A 14,052-nucleotide genomic window follows, 5' to 3' on the forward strand; every position below is an offset into this window, starting at 1 on the left:
GAACGAAGACTTTTAAATGCATCATTAAAAGCGCTTTCACTTTCAGAGTCTTGGATTGATAACATGGCAACAACATGTTATCAATCATCTATTAATCTAGTTTCCTATCTGACCACATTCCATGGAAATTATCCTGGTAAACACCTTGAAGTTTTGCAGCCATCAGTGACTATTTTATGATTGTTTTAACACAGAGAATGTTGCAGCTTGCTCCACTGGCAGAACCATGAATGCAATGATACCTTAGACGACATGTTATGTAATTACTTAGCAACCCATTCTGTACAGTAGGCACCTAATTATCTAGGTTTAATAGAGAATACATGCTGACTCCAAGTACTTGTTGAAGCAAATATGTGGACTATGACTAATTAGAGGGCTTCGCAATACTTTCAATATTAGAATATCATATTAGTCTCTACTCTACAGGGTACAAATTTATCATGTGGCTCTTCTGTTAAGTAGCATTTACAGACAGAGGCATGTATTATCAAGTTTATTAAGAGAAAAGGATTTGGAGTCAGATCAATTTGTTTTCTAATCTTGTCTGCCATAGATAAGGTAAATGACCTTGAGCAAGTTAATTAACCCTGCTGGGACTTAATAGAGTGGTGAATATAATAATATGATCGACTAACAAAAGTTGTTAAGAAGATTATGGAAGTTCATAGGAATAAAGAGTTTAACACAGTGCCCAGCACATTGTAAATAATAAAAGTTGACTGTTTTGTGTTGCATTATGAATAGATTCCTTAGGTCAATATCTTTCATATAGCAACAGAATTTTGCCAGTCATGTTTCTGCATTGGAATAAGACAGTTGATGGCTTCTATCCGCTTCCCTGAGAGAGCAGTGGTGAGCATTAACACACTGGTTTTCTGTGCAGTGCTCTACTATTTTTGTTTCCAAGTATGTAAAATAATTTTCCATTGGTGGTATTCTAAAAGAGTGAATTCTATGGTGAGTAAAGCATTTTTTACAACTGCCATCTTTTAATTACTTGTCAAGCCTGGAAGTAATTAATGTCTATAACTTCCCTCTAAATCCTTTGAATAATAATCAGGTACATCATCCCCACTCCATGTAATAAGAGGACTAGGAATGTTGGCTCAGTGAATGTCCAAGGGTAAAGAAAGGTTTCCCAATTCATCTAGTTTACCTGTGCTGTGAAGTAGTTCTCCATATTATTATTATTATTATTATTATTATTATTATTATTATTATTATTTTGCCAGTCCTGGGCTTGAGCTCAGGGCCTGAGCACTGTCCTTGGACTTTCTCAAGGCTAGAGCTCTACCACTTGAGCCTCAGCACCACTTCCGGCTTTTTTCTATGTATGTGGTACCGAGGAATCGAACCCGGATCTTCTTGCATGCTAGGCAAGCACTTTAACCACTAGGCCAAACTCCTGGCCTCTCCATATTATTTATTGAGATTTCTGATAGAGATTTTCATAAATTGGGATTCTCTCCTGTGTAGGTGGTAAATCATTTTCCCCAACTACTGAACATTGTTCAAACAATATTAACAGTAGTATTAATTGCTCAATTCTTGTATCCAAGAAGAAGCCCTATTTGATTAAGACTACTTTGACTATTGGAGGTGACTTAAGTATTCTGTTCTAGATTCCCAAGGTCTGGTCTAAATAGTCAGGTTTACCTACAGCCACGGCAAATTTTTGTGTCACTCTATTTTACAATGCTTATCTTACATTGTCCTAGAACTTAGATCACAGCTTCTGTCAGGCTAAATAACAGCTTAGTCTTGCCCAATTCCTACTCTCAGCCTTTAGGCTTTTCCTGTTTGGCTGTCATCAGTTTGGATGCTCTTCCATGTGGTCCTTTCTAGTAGTTGAAGCAGCAGTTCCAACAATAATGGAGAGAGTAGAATATATTTATTTAATGTTTTAGTGTTGAAAGTTTATGATGCTTCCAAGACATTCTGATGCTCCAGAGATAAGTAAAAGTGTAGGCACTGAGTTCTATCATAATTGTATCCAATCATTAAGAGAATGAGGCACTATAGAGAAATAGTAGTGGATTTCTTTTTTTATCATTCTTAAATTTATGTATTGTTTATTATTAATAGTAGTGGATTTCTAATAGTAGTGGATTTAGCGAATAAGCTAAATTCTTGTGAAAACTGTTAGAGCCGATGTCTGGAGATGCTCTAAGCACTGTTAACTATGTATCTACCGAATGTGTCATACATTGAATAATATTGAGATTGTCTGTAGATTCAGTTTTGCCTGACTTCTTCAGGGATACCCTACCCCTTGACCCACAGCACCACTTCCGGTTTTCTGGTGATTAATGAGTCTCACAGACTTTAGTGCCTGGGCTGGCTTTGAACTGCAATCCTCAGATCTCAGCCTCCTGAGTAGCTAGAATTACAGGTTTGAGCCATCCTGCCCAGCCCTATTTAGCAATCTCTTAATCTTTAATTTAAAAATATCATCCTTTCCCTTCTCCAAACAGAGTGAAACATTATATGCTGGTGAAAAAGGAAATGTTTCTTGAATTTCAACAATCTTAAAATGATCAGGTTATTAATTTTTCTTTGAACAAATTTATAGGAGGAATGTACAACCAGAGTCCTAAAACAGAAGTCAAGATGAATGAGATATGTTTACTAGGAGGTTTAAAAAAATCATACATATTTCTGATAATTTTTTTATTTGGCAGTACTAGAGTTTGGACTCAGGGCCTACACTTGCTAGGCAGATACTCTAACATTTGAGCCATGATCCCCCAGCCCATTTCTGATAATTAAGCACTTTTATATTTTTTTGTCTTAAGATCTATGAATAATTTATTAACATTAAGTAAATAAACTGGGCACCCATGACATAAATTTGTAATCCTAGCTACTCAGGAGGCTGAGATCCAAGGATTGCTGTTCAAAGACAGCCAGGCAAAAAAGTCAATGGGAACCTTATCTTCAGTTAACTTCAAAAAGCTGGAAGTGGAGTTGTGGCTCACATGATAGAATACTGACCTTGAACACAAAAGCTCAGGGACAGTTTAGGTACTGAGTTCAAGCTCTAGAACCAGCCCCCCCAAATGTTGGTACAGTTAACAATCTATTATTTTAATTCTGATAACCTCATTCTTTTCCACAGTATCAGTTCGAATTGGAATGAAATAGGTGTATAGATGTTTATTACTGGTATTCCCCTAATTACAAAGAGCTACATCATGTACAGTTCTTACATAGGAACAGCTGCTCCAATCTACTGACTAAAGGAGTCCAAATCTATGAATGATGGAGAATTTCATCTTGGTCTTTTTTAACTCAATGTACACTATCAGGTAATATTATCCATTTTGCTTATTTTCCCCTAAAAAGGGAGGAGGATATAAGAAACGAGTAGAAAGAAAACCAAGAAAATGTTTTACTAAAATCTCTCTCAAATTTCACAAACCTTTACAATAGGAGCCACCGAGAGATTTCAGAAGCATGTTTCATTCCTAGAAATGGATTTATGAGCAACTTTTGTGTGGACTGAAGGTTGAACGGGTTTGGACCAGCTTGTCCCTTAAGTGTAAGACAAGAGCTTATTCAAACGTGATTTTTCTCTTCCTTCATCTTCTTAGAAGTTTAAGATGCCATTTGAAGCAATTAAGTTTGGTAAAGTCAAAAGTAGAGCACTTCAATTATCATCAAGTTATAATTACTAATTGATTCTAAGCAGAGAATATTAAACATTTTGGTACCAGGGTAGGTTATGCAGCTCAGGGTAAATTTTTTTTTCAGTGTACAGTTTAAATGGTTGACATCAGACTGATGCAGCCCACATGTGATTGTGGTAGCAAGTTGAATGTCTAGACAATGTTTAGGATTGAGTGGAGGGAGGAAGCATCCAACTTTCCCACAGGTTGACAAGCAGAGAACATGAATAGCTTGTTCTGCTAAGACAAACTCTCTTTTTTTTAATCATACACATTTTCTTTCTGTGGCTTTTCAGTACTGTATTTCTATTAACAAAATTCTTTAGAATCCTGGTAGTTTGAAGAGATGTTAGTCAGCTTGCCCCAGCATTTAATTATAACATAATCATTCTGTCACTGTGAGAAAAGTTTCCTTTAGTAATAAGTAATTTACAAACAATCCCTTGAGAAATGGAAAGACTTGGAAAAAAATCATATTAACTGAAGTAAGCCAGACCCAAAGAAGCATAGGCTCAATGGATTCCCTCATTTGTAATAATTAGTACACACCTAGGACTCCCCTAGTGGAGGATTACGATAGCGCAAAACCTAGATACATAAGGTCATATAGGATGAGGCTAAATGAAAGGATCTTCAGGATATGGAAACAAGAGCTTTATCTTGTGTGATTGTTGTTCTTAATGTACTATGTTATTTCTCTTCTCTTTGGTTGCCCTTTGGTGGTTAATCTCATATTGTTACAGTATCTGACTTGGTTACCTGGCATATTGTATATATATTTATTTGTTTCTTTATTCATTTATTTGAAATAGGAAAGGGAAGGGGGGAAAGCAGGATGATTGGGAGGGGGTGGGGAGGTGGGAAATGGGGACAAAAACATGAGAAGTAATGAGAGAAGTAATGCACCTACTACCTGGTGAATATAACTGTAACCCCTCTATACATTATAATAAAAAAAAGAACTCTGGCCTTAAAAGCCGCACAAAAAAAAACAATTCCTTGAAAACAATTCATCACAAATGGCCTATGTAGATTCCTGTACAACATAGACATGTGTAAAGTCAAAAAGTAAAACCAAACTTAAGAAGTACTTCTTCACTAAAAATAGTCATAAAAACACCACCAAAGACCTTTTGCCTTTCAAAAATTTCAAAGAAATGTAACCCTTCTATTAATTACAATAAAAATATATAGGAAAAATTTTTCAAAGATTTCAAGAAAGCTTGTGTGTGTGTGTGCGTGTGTGTGTGTGTGTGTGTGTGTGTGTGTGTGTGTTTTCCTACTCAGAATTTTTCAAGCACTGCAGTGAATTATTTTCTTCCCTGGGTTTAAAGTTGTAATTGGTATTACATAGGTCATGAAATCAAAGTCAAATAATATTCAAAATTTGTTCTCTATTACAGAACAGTAGAAATCAGTATTTTATAAAACTAAAAATGGCAATAGGAATACTTTCCTTACCTTGTCAGAAGGTTTGAATGGATTTCCTTGTCCACTAATTCCACCACTGATACTAAATCCAAGGCCAGGATTCTTTTCTATTCTCACACAAAACTATGTAAAAAAAAAATAGAAAAAGGCAATCAAATGGGTATCGAAGCTGAATCCTTTCAAGTAAGTCCATCTCAGTGAAATGTTTCCATTCAGGTTTTTAGGGGAAGCCAATGCTCACCTGGGACATAAAAGATACAATAAACTCCAACCCAGCAGTTAGTGTTTGCACATGCACCACTCATGAAGGAAATTAAGTTTACATTTCTCAGGTAGGCAGGTATTAGTGAAGGACTTATTAGTCTAGATTATGATTATTAGATTTGTAAAAGAGTAAAAATATTATACATTGTCAATCTGTTTACTATAAATGCACTGTATTCAGACTTATTATTATTAACTTTGTGCTGGTACTTGGGTTAGACCTCCTCATTCAAAGCTGACATTCTACCACTTGTACTGTTTATACTCCACTCAGACTAGTTACACAAGATTATATGATTAAATAGGAAAAATGAAAGGAGGTGCTTAAGCAAGGTGCTTAAATAACACAACCTGCGTTGTAGCAGGATGGTATATTTCACCTCCACATTCAGTAGTGACAGTGTTTACAAACATTATGGCTTTTAGTTTGTGATCTAGGGGTCGGAGTGAGGATGAAACAGGGTGAATGAAGTTGCCTGTGAACAGAGTTTTGAGTCCCCAGTGGAAGGGAGGGGTCTGAACAGAAGGACAGTATGAAGAGATGGAAGAAAGAAGTCAAGAACATGGTGCTGCTGTGGCAAGGAATAAACAGTGACGGCTGGTATCCAATGTCTATGTTCTATTTTTCCCCATTACTTTAGATCAAGAAATGATCATTACACACCAGAGCCTTGGCTTTTGAAGGACTACAGAGAGTGACAGCATGAGGAGTAGAGTCCATCTTAGGATGAGGCTGTAATAAAAGTGTCAGCTGTTAAATATAATACAGAGCAGAGATCAAGTATCTAGAAGGAAAAGTAGTACCAAGAATGACCTAGAGAAATGATAACAAACTTAAGAATTCTTGGTGATCCTGAGCTGGTGGAGGGGGAGGAAGGGATGGGGGCAATTTGTGTGGGCTGAGGGAACACTACTGGCTTTGTATATAATATATCTCATATATTTATATATTATATATTTATACATATAATTAGTATATATAATACTGGAATGTATAAATATTTATGCTTTTGAAGATAACTGGAAACAGAAAATATTTTTCTTAAAGTTAATGTCATCTCCCAAATATTATTCCTTAGCTTATTAATTTGTTTAGTGTGATTACTCAAATTATTTTTTTCAATACAATTTCTTTTTTTGTCAGTTGGTCATGGGACTTGAACTCTGGGTCTGTCTATTTTCCCTGAGCTCTTCAGCTCAAGGCAACTTACCTCCCTACCCCTTGAGCCACAGCACCACTTTCTTCAAACTATTTTTTGTGCTGGTATTGGTGCTTGAACTCAGGGCATGGTTGTGTGTGTGTGTGTGTGTGTGTGTGTGTGTGTGTGTGTGTGTGTGTGTATGTCTTGGGGCCTGAACTTGGCCTGGGCGCTGTCCTTGAGCTCTTTAGTTCAAGGTTACCGCCCTACCCTTGAACCAAGCCCCACTTCCCATTTTCTAGGGGTTAATTGGATGTAAAAGTCTCAGGTCCTTTTGTGCCTGGGCTGGCTTTCAACCTCGATCCTCAGATCTCAGCCTCCTGAGTAGCTAGGATTACAGGCGTGAGCCACTACACCCATCTCAGGGCATGGGTTTTATCCCTTAGTTGTTCTTGTTCTTGTTCTTGTTGTTCTTCTTCTTCTTCTTCTTCTTCTTCTTCTTCTTCTTCTTCTTCTTCTTCTTCTTCTTCTTCTTCTTCTTCTTTTTCTCCTCCTCCTCCTCCCCCTCCTCCTCCTCCCCCATCTCCTCCTCCTCTTCCTTCTTCTCCTCCTCTTCCTCCTCCTCTTCCTCCTCCTCCTTTAGCTTCTTTACTCAAGGCTATCACTCTACCACTTAAGTCTTTGGGTGTTTAATTTGAGATAAAAGCCTCATGGTCTTTAGATCTCAGCTTTCCAAGTAGCTAGGATTAACAGTGTGATACATTCATTTGATTATTTGAAATAGGAAAGAGAAGGGGGGGAAACAAGATGATTGGGAGGGGTTGGGAGGAGGGAAATAGGGACAAAACCATGAGAAGGGTATCAATGTGTGAAAAGCAATGTACCTACTATTTGGCAAATGTAACTGTAACCCCTGTATATATTACCCTGACAATAAAAATTTTTATTATATATTTTTATTGTAATTAATGGAAGGTTACATTATATTCACCAGACAGAAGGTACACTACTTCACAAACATTGCTACCCTTTCTTATGTTTTTGTCCCCATTTCCCTTCCCCCGCCCCTCCCTTATCTTGTTTTCCAAAAGCCTCATGGACTTTTTTTCCTGGCCTGAAATTTTCAGATTTCAGCCTCGTAAGTGGCTAGGATCATAGGAATGAGCCCCAGAATCTGGCTGATTTTATTAAGTTATCCTCATCTCTTTGATAGTAGAAGGCTCCTGAAGCTTATCTGAGACTTAGTTAACATTCATGTGTGTAATTAAATTTAGATTACTTAGTTTGTTTAATGGAATTACCTTTACTACATTGTCATATTTCATAATAGCGATTAACCGTAACATATTTCAGTTATAACAAGGCCAAAATTTGTTCACTAATGTGATTTGTATTAATTAAAAATAGGAATAGCCATTTAAATGAGTAGTTTTTAAACTATGGGTAAATGTAATTATCAGAAATACTTTTCTATATTTTTATGCTAAGGATATAGTTCTTTCAACTGAGGTATTTTCTTGCTACAATTAGTATTCATAGTGTAGTAGAAATTACAGCTTATAATAGGTTATACTTATATGGCTCACAATCTATATGGAAGAGCTTAAAGTAGTTCAATTTTGCTGGAGGAAGTATTTTAGGCTTATTCAATGTATTTTATCTTTTTGTTACTTTTTGTTAGTTAAAAATAAATAAAGCAGGGCTGGGAGTTTGGCCTAGTGGTAGAGTGCTTGCCTAGCATGCACGAAGACCCGGGTTCGATTCCTCAGTACCACATACGTAGCAAAAAGCCAGAAGTGGTGCTGTGGCTCAAGTGGTAGAGCCCTAGCCTTGAGAAAATCCAGGGACAGTGCTCAAGCCCTGAGCCCAAGCACAGGACTGGAAAAAAAAATAAATAAAGCAACTATTATAATTTTTTTTTGTGATTCCTCACATATGCATTAGGAAATAAATTCTTTCAAGCTTTGGTTGTGTCTTCCCAATGAGAAAATGTCCTCTTATACAATGTAGAAAGTGTCTATATTTCTGGGTTTCTCCAGACCCCTCTATAACCTGAAAGGAACCAAATGCAGAAGATTTCACTTACACAGAAAATCGCTGAGAGTTATTTTCAGTCATTCTTCTTTTTTTTTTTAAGGCAGGGACTACATCTATTTTATACTATTGTAAATCTGGAAGGCACTAAAAATCCAAGGAAAACAAATTTCACATGTGCCAAGTATTTGACAAACTGTCTCAATATATTTTTAATAATAGAAATGATAGAGATGACACCATGGTTTTATAAATGTGACAAACACACATAAATTCAAATCTGAAGCTAGACTGCTCTTGGGCATGCTAAGGTGTGTTTACTAGGATACATTGGGTCTATTGGGCTTCGTAAAGCATGTCAGACAGAGTATTCATCTCACACATAAGAACTTCCATCTGCCTGAGGAGACCTAAAGAGACCATAAAATGGAAGAAAATATAGCATGAAACCAAAGGTTAGCAAAGAGGAAATGCAGAATCCAAGTAAAAGGTTAAGTTTAGGAGTCTAACAAATACCTCATTCCATTGTAAATCATTATTTGTTTTGTTAAGAGATGATTGCAATGAAAACATTTCTGGCTGAAAACATAAAAGCATAGGGATGAACACCAGCAGTGCATTAGCTGCTCTCAGAATCAACTTCCATTATTTCACTCTACTTGAGATTTCTGGTCTGTGCTTATCTTCCTTTAATTAAAATAATTGGACTTGTTTTAAGAGAACTTCATGACAGAAGAGACTGTAATATCCTAGTGAGTCCCTGTGAGGTTATAATCTATGATCCTTAGAAGGTAGTGTTCTGACATTGTTTACAAAGCTTTAAGACTCAGCAGTAGGAACAAAGAAAGCGTGTGTGTGTGTGTGTGTGTGTGTGTGTGTGTGTTTGTTGGAAAGTGTAATTTATGGTAGCATGATAGAAACATACTGTGATGCTGTAATGAATTAGGTTCCTGTTGTTCATTCTGTTTCTTAGCATTATATATTGCAAAGCTTTTATTGCTTCAGATCCATTTATTGTTTTAGTTACCTGACCTTAATTTTTATTTGAAGTACCACCCACTCCCCTATCCTGAGTCAGTATGCTTTTGGTAAACCATGTTATCTAGATATGAAACAAAGTATTATATTTCCTAAAAATGTGATTTTTTAAAAAATGGAATTGGTAGGTAATCGAATCAAAACAGCATAATGACCTCTAGGGATTTCAGGAAATGTAGTCTTGCTTTTATTTACCTTTTTTTTTGAAATCTGATAAATTCTGGAGCTCTTGTAGCTGCCTTTCTACCAAGAAAGAAAGACCTTTCTGAGATAAGAAACAACCCAAAGAGATTCCTGTGTTCATCTATATAACAACACTATTTACAATACAGAAGACACAGAATCCTGTATAGGTGCCTATCAGTGGATGTATGGATAATGTAGTATATATCAACAATGGTCTTAAAGGATAAAATTCAGTTATACAGCAAAATGTATGGAATGGAAGCATATAAAGTTAAGTAAAATAAACTAGACATCAGGACTTTCATACACAGAAGCTGAAAGAAAACAAGTCAATCTAATAGAGAAGTCTTTCCCGCCGGTTAAGAATTAGGATGAGTGGACAAAGGTAGGCTCTATCAGAGCATTGTGTGTGTTCTGACACCTCACATTGATATACAGAATCAATGCATATTGTTAAAATATAGATTAAAAAATAAATGGTGATGATTCATAACACTTTGAAAGTAGGTATTAAATGGAGTGAATGTCTGTTATTTATTGATTTCATGAATACCACACATTGTATCCTATACCTCTTAAAGTATGTCTATTTATATTTTCCCCATGCAAGTACTAATCAAAATAATCAAAATAATGCTGCAGTTCTGAATTTATGATTCATGACTGGACACAAAGAATGTATAACTCAACACAGTTAATTCTGTATATTACTTTATAAGTTGTGCAATAGTCACATGTTAAAATGCATGAACTGGAGAATGTAGTTTCCTATTGCTTTGTGACAAAGTGAACTTAACTCTTGACCTATGTAAGGCTGCAATATAGCCAGCCTATAATATGTAATGTGGTAAACCCACAACACTAATTCTTGCTCAGCTTTTGAATTATATGACCACAGCGAATACACTTAACTTCTCTAAGCCATAGTTTCAGTCAGTAACACACAAACTGATTTATAGGGATCACAGCATTATCAATTAAAATCAGTTAATTCATAAAAGACTTCTGGGAAATATAAAAGAAGCATTGAGATGATATGTCTCCCTTTCGTTTTTTAGGTTTGACAGCTACAAATTCTATATATCACTATCCTCTGCCTTAACATAGACCTCCATGCCAACCTTTTCATATCCCAGTTTGAGATTCAGAGCTATGAATAAAAACACTGGAAAGGGACTGGGAGTTTGGCCTAGTGGTTAAAGTGCTTGCCTAGCATGCATGAAGACCCGGGTTCGATTCCCCGGTACCACATACATAGAAAAAAGCCAGAAGTGGTGCTGAGGCTCAAGTGGTAGAGCTCTAGCCTTGAGAAAGTCCAAGGACAGTGCTCAGGCCCTGAGCTCAAGCCCAGGACTGGCAAAAAAAACCCAAAACACTGGAAAGCTATTGTAAATACATTCTCTGAAAGAATAAATCTAAATGGACATGGAAATGTTAAATTTAGTAATCCTATTTTATAAGATGTTTTTTGTATTCAAATTAGCTCCATGGTAGCAATAAAATTATAATTCAAAGTAGGTTAGAAAGGGTTTGAACTCAGTAGATTTTTTTAAGTGTATTGATTCCAGGGGAGAAAAAGCTCCCTGTAGTTACCCAGAGGAATAACCAAACCATAGAACTGGGTTAAGGTTCTGGATGTATAAGGGGGCAGTGGATACAAACATTTCACTCTCCTTTTGTAAAGCATAACTTAAATGCTTTATTAATGTTTAGAAGCTCTGGGGAATGTTAAACTTCACACATCATTATTTGATTAAAGGAATCTGCCTGGCTTTTTTTGCATTAAATCAAACACTTGGCCTAGAATCAAGGGAGGGGAGGAAGAGAATTATCTTGAAAGAAGTACCTATGATTCTGAGAATGGTAATACATCATTTCAATTTCCAGATGGGTGGTAAGAAATAGAAACAATGTTTAAAGCAGCTGGAATCCACTGATAAATATAAAGAAAAAAAATCGGGACAAGGAAGTTAATCTTGACTGATACATTTAGAAAATAAGGCGGTTAGCACGTAAAGCTTTGAGTAAGCAGCAATGAAGTGAAGATTTTATAAACCACATGAAGGAATTAGTAGTCACTGAGTGCTTTGTGCAATTATATGAAGAATAAAGTAAGAGAAATTAAATTTTATGTCAAGTATTAAGATCCTTAAGTCTTATTTCTGAATCTTAATGTAACTCAATAGTTGTTCCTAAGGAAGCAAAACACATTCTACAATGGAAAAACATATTCTACTTTTAAGGAAGTTGCTGGAGAAGCAATTTTACTTTATTTTGTACTGCTTCTGAAGCCAGCCAGGGCTACCTTTGACTGTGTGATCTTTAGATGGCAGCCTCCCGAGGAGCTAAGATTACATGTATGAATCAGCGGTGTCTGCTTCACCACACAAATGTTTATTTGTGATAGTCTATCCACTGCACATATACACATTTGTGGTTGAGCTTGTTCCATGTTTGTCCAGCAGGCTGACAACATGATGTGTCCTGCGCCACATTCATACATGAAGGCAACAGAGTGTTGGTGGCTCATGCCTGAAATCACAGCTATTCAGGAGGCTGAGAGCTGAGGATCATAGTTGGAAGACAGTCTGGGCAGGAAAGTCCATGAGCCTCTCATTTCCAATTTGTGACTGAAAGGCCAGAGGTGGAGCTGTGGATAGAAATCCAGCCTTGAGCCTTGACAGTGCTCAGGCCTTGAGTTCAAGCCCAAGTACCAGCACCCACCTCCCCCTCCCGCAATAAAAGAAGGAAGGAAGGAAAGAACAAAAAGAAAAGAAAAAGTAAAGACAAACCAAGTCTTCTCCTGAAAATAAGACAATTATGAATTCTTTTCTCACCTGCTCTGGATAGCCATCCATACTCCTTTGCCCTTTAGTTTGAATTAAGCACCGTCCAGGCTGAGGGCCCCGGGTGGCCTGTGAAGAGGGGATCTGAATAGGCAACGGTGACTGAAACTGCTGGATGGTCACTTTGTTTATGTTTCCCTCAAATGGCTGCTGTTCCCGGCTGCGATGCTGAAGGCTTTGGGACCCCATCAAAGTCTGGATGTGGCTGCCTGCCTGTGGAGAAAATAATCTGTCAGGCAAACAGTTAAGGTGTGGGAAAAATATGTTTCAAGTGGAACATGTATGCAGAATACCCCTCTGCAGAGGGGAATTGTTGGGCTTTCAGCCACAGCTTAGAAAAGATAATGAAGAAACAGTAAGAGCATGCCTATTTGCATTTGGGAAAATGGAAATACTTGGGCAAGTTTATACTAAATATATTCATGACCAATGAGTGGCTTGCAAAAATTGTTTGAAATTTTACTTTAAGGGAACACAATTTAGTCTGAAAGATACCAAGAAGAAAAAGAAGAAGCCATACTTAAAAATAGAGTGGCAATTTTATTTTAATTTTTTTAGAAATTGAAATATGTAATATATTTTAACATGAAAGAAAATTTGTTTTCTAATTCTGAAAAAAAATGAATTCCTTAAATTTTATGATTCAGGTATATGGGAAGCTTGTTCTGGTGAAGTGTAGCCAACACTTATTAATTTGTGACAGTATTAAATCAAGATTATATCTTTAGTAATGTCTAAGTTACTTTAAAAGTTAATCATGTGGTAAGTTCATAGGACTGTCTGTAGCTTGTGGAGGCATTAGATATGGAAAGGTCTTCAAAATGAGTTCCACATTTGCACTTGCTTTATTTTACAATTCTTAATGAGCAACACATGCTCACACTCAAGGAAGAAACTACTACAATGATTTAGGGATAAGCCACCATGATAATTATAGTGAAAACCATTTTAAATGGGAAAGTATATTGTTGGATAATTTTAAAAGAAAATATTCTAATTTGCTATGTGGCAATACGTAGGGTAATTATTTGATTGGAGTGTAGATGTCCAATTTTTGCATTCACAGTATTACAACATTGTGAGAAACTGAAGGACAAGTTGCACAAATTTCCAATCTATACCAGTGCCATGAAAGACCAAGTACACACAATTAAGATAATCTCATAAAGGGAAATGGTCGAGCTATCTACTCGACTCTAGAAATCTGCATGATTGCTGCCTCACTCGCAGGAAAGCAGTTGATTTTTGAGGGTTAATTTTATACCCTGCTACCTTGCCAAAGTTTCGAATCAGCTCAAGCAACTTGCGAGTGGAGTCTATAGGGTTCTTTAAATAGAGAATCATGTCATCTGCAAAGGGGAAAAGTTTCACTTCCTCTTTCCCTATTTGGATCCCCTTTATGCCTGCTTCTTGCCTTATTGCTCTGGCTAGGAATTCTAATAC

At 36.5% G+C, this 14,052-nt stretch overlaps 1 protein-coding gene across 4 annotated transcripts in view; it reads right to left on the bottom strand.

The window, feature by feature from the left end:
• Nucleotides 1-14,052, bottom strand: part of Lrrc7 (leucine rich repeat containing 7) — a 465,452-nt gene that overhangs the window by 24,110 nt on the left and 427,290 nt on the right. For all 4 annotated transcript variants that reach the window (XM_090334630.1, XM_090334629.1, XM_090334628.1 and 1 more), the window contains 2 exons: nucleotides 12,601-12,822; nucleotides 5,133-5,225 (listed from right to left, as the gene is read on the bottom strand). In XM_090334630.1, the coding sequence (XP_090190756.1) occupies nucleotides 5,133-5,225; nucleotides 12,601-12,822 (315 nt within the window). The remainder of the gene's footprint in view (nucleotides 1-5,132; nucleotides 5,226-12,600; nucleotides 12,823-14,052) is intronic.

This window comes from Megascapheus bottae, chromosome 6 (assembly GCF_031878675.1).
Source record: "Megascapheus bottae isolate mThoBot1 chromosome 6, mThoBot2.hap1, whole genome shotgun sequence".
NCBI classification, from domain to species: Eukaryota; Metazoa; Chordata; class Mammalia; order Rodentia; family Geomyidae; genus Megascapheus; species Megascapheus bottae.